At 59.0% G+C, this 468-nt stretch overlaps 1 protein-coding gene across 1 annotated transcript in view; it reads left to right on the forward strand.

The window, feature by feature from the left end:
- EMH_0016400 (uncharacterized protein) overlaps positions 1 to 139 on the forward strand; it is a gene marked incomplete at both ends in the record, with an annotated part of 11,497 nt that extends 11,358 nt beyond the window's left edge. The window contains one exon of the mRNA XM_013500634.1: positions 1 to 139. Within this exon, the coding sequence (XP_013356088.1) occupies positions 1 to 139 (139 nt within the window).
- Positions 140 to 468: the final 329 nt, after the last annotated feature.

Raw genomic sequence — 468 nt, forward strand, 5'->3', positions numbered from 1 at the left:
ATGCAGGAGCTCAAGCAGCAGCAGCAGGAACAGCAACAGCAGCAGCAACAGCAGCAGCAGCAGCAGCAAAGTCGGACAAGCCTACAGCGGGAGATGGAGACGGAGCAGCAGAGCCTCAAATGTCTCCTCAGCGGCGTAGCTGCTCTGCTGCTGCAGCTTGGGTTGCTGCAGCGTGTGCTGCTGCAGTTCATGCTGCTGCAGCTGCTACAGCTGTTGCTGCTGCTGTTGCTGCTGCAGCTGGGGTTGCTGCAGCGTGTGCTGCTGCAGTTCATGCTGCTGCAGCTGCTACAGCTGTTGCTGCTGCTGTTGCTGCTGCAGCTGGGGTTGCTGCAGCGTGTGCTGCTGCAGTTCATGCTGCTGCAGCTGCTACACCTGTTGCAGCTGCAGTTGCTGCTGCAGCTGTTGCTGCTGCAGCTGTTGCTGCTGCACCGTTAAGACTTTATTTGCCGGCGTTGGCTGTGGGTGAAT

Source organism: Eimeria mitis, genomic scaffold (genome assembly GCF_000499745.2).
Source record: "Eimeria mitis Houghton genomic scaffold, Emh_scaff566, whole genome shotgun sequence".
Classification (NCBI taxonomy): domain Eukaryota; phylum Apicomplexa; class Conoidasida; order Eucoccidiorida; family Eimeriidae; genus Eimeria; species Eimeria mitis.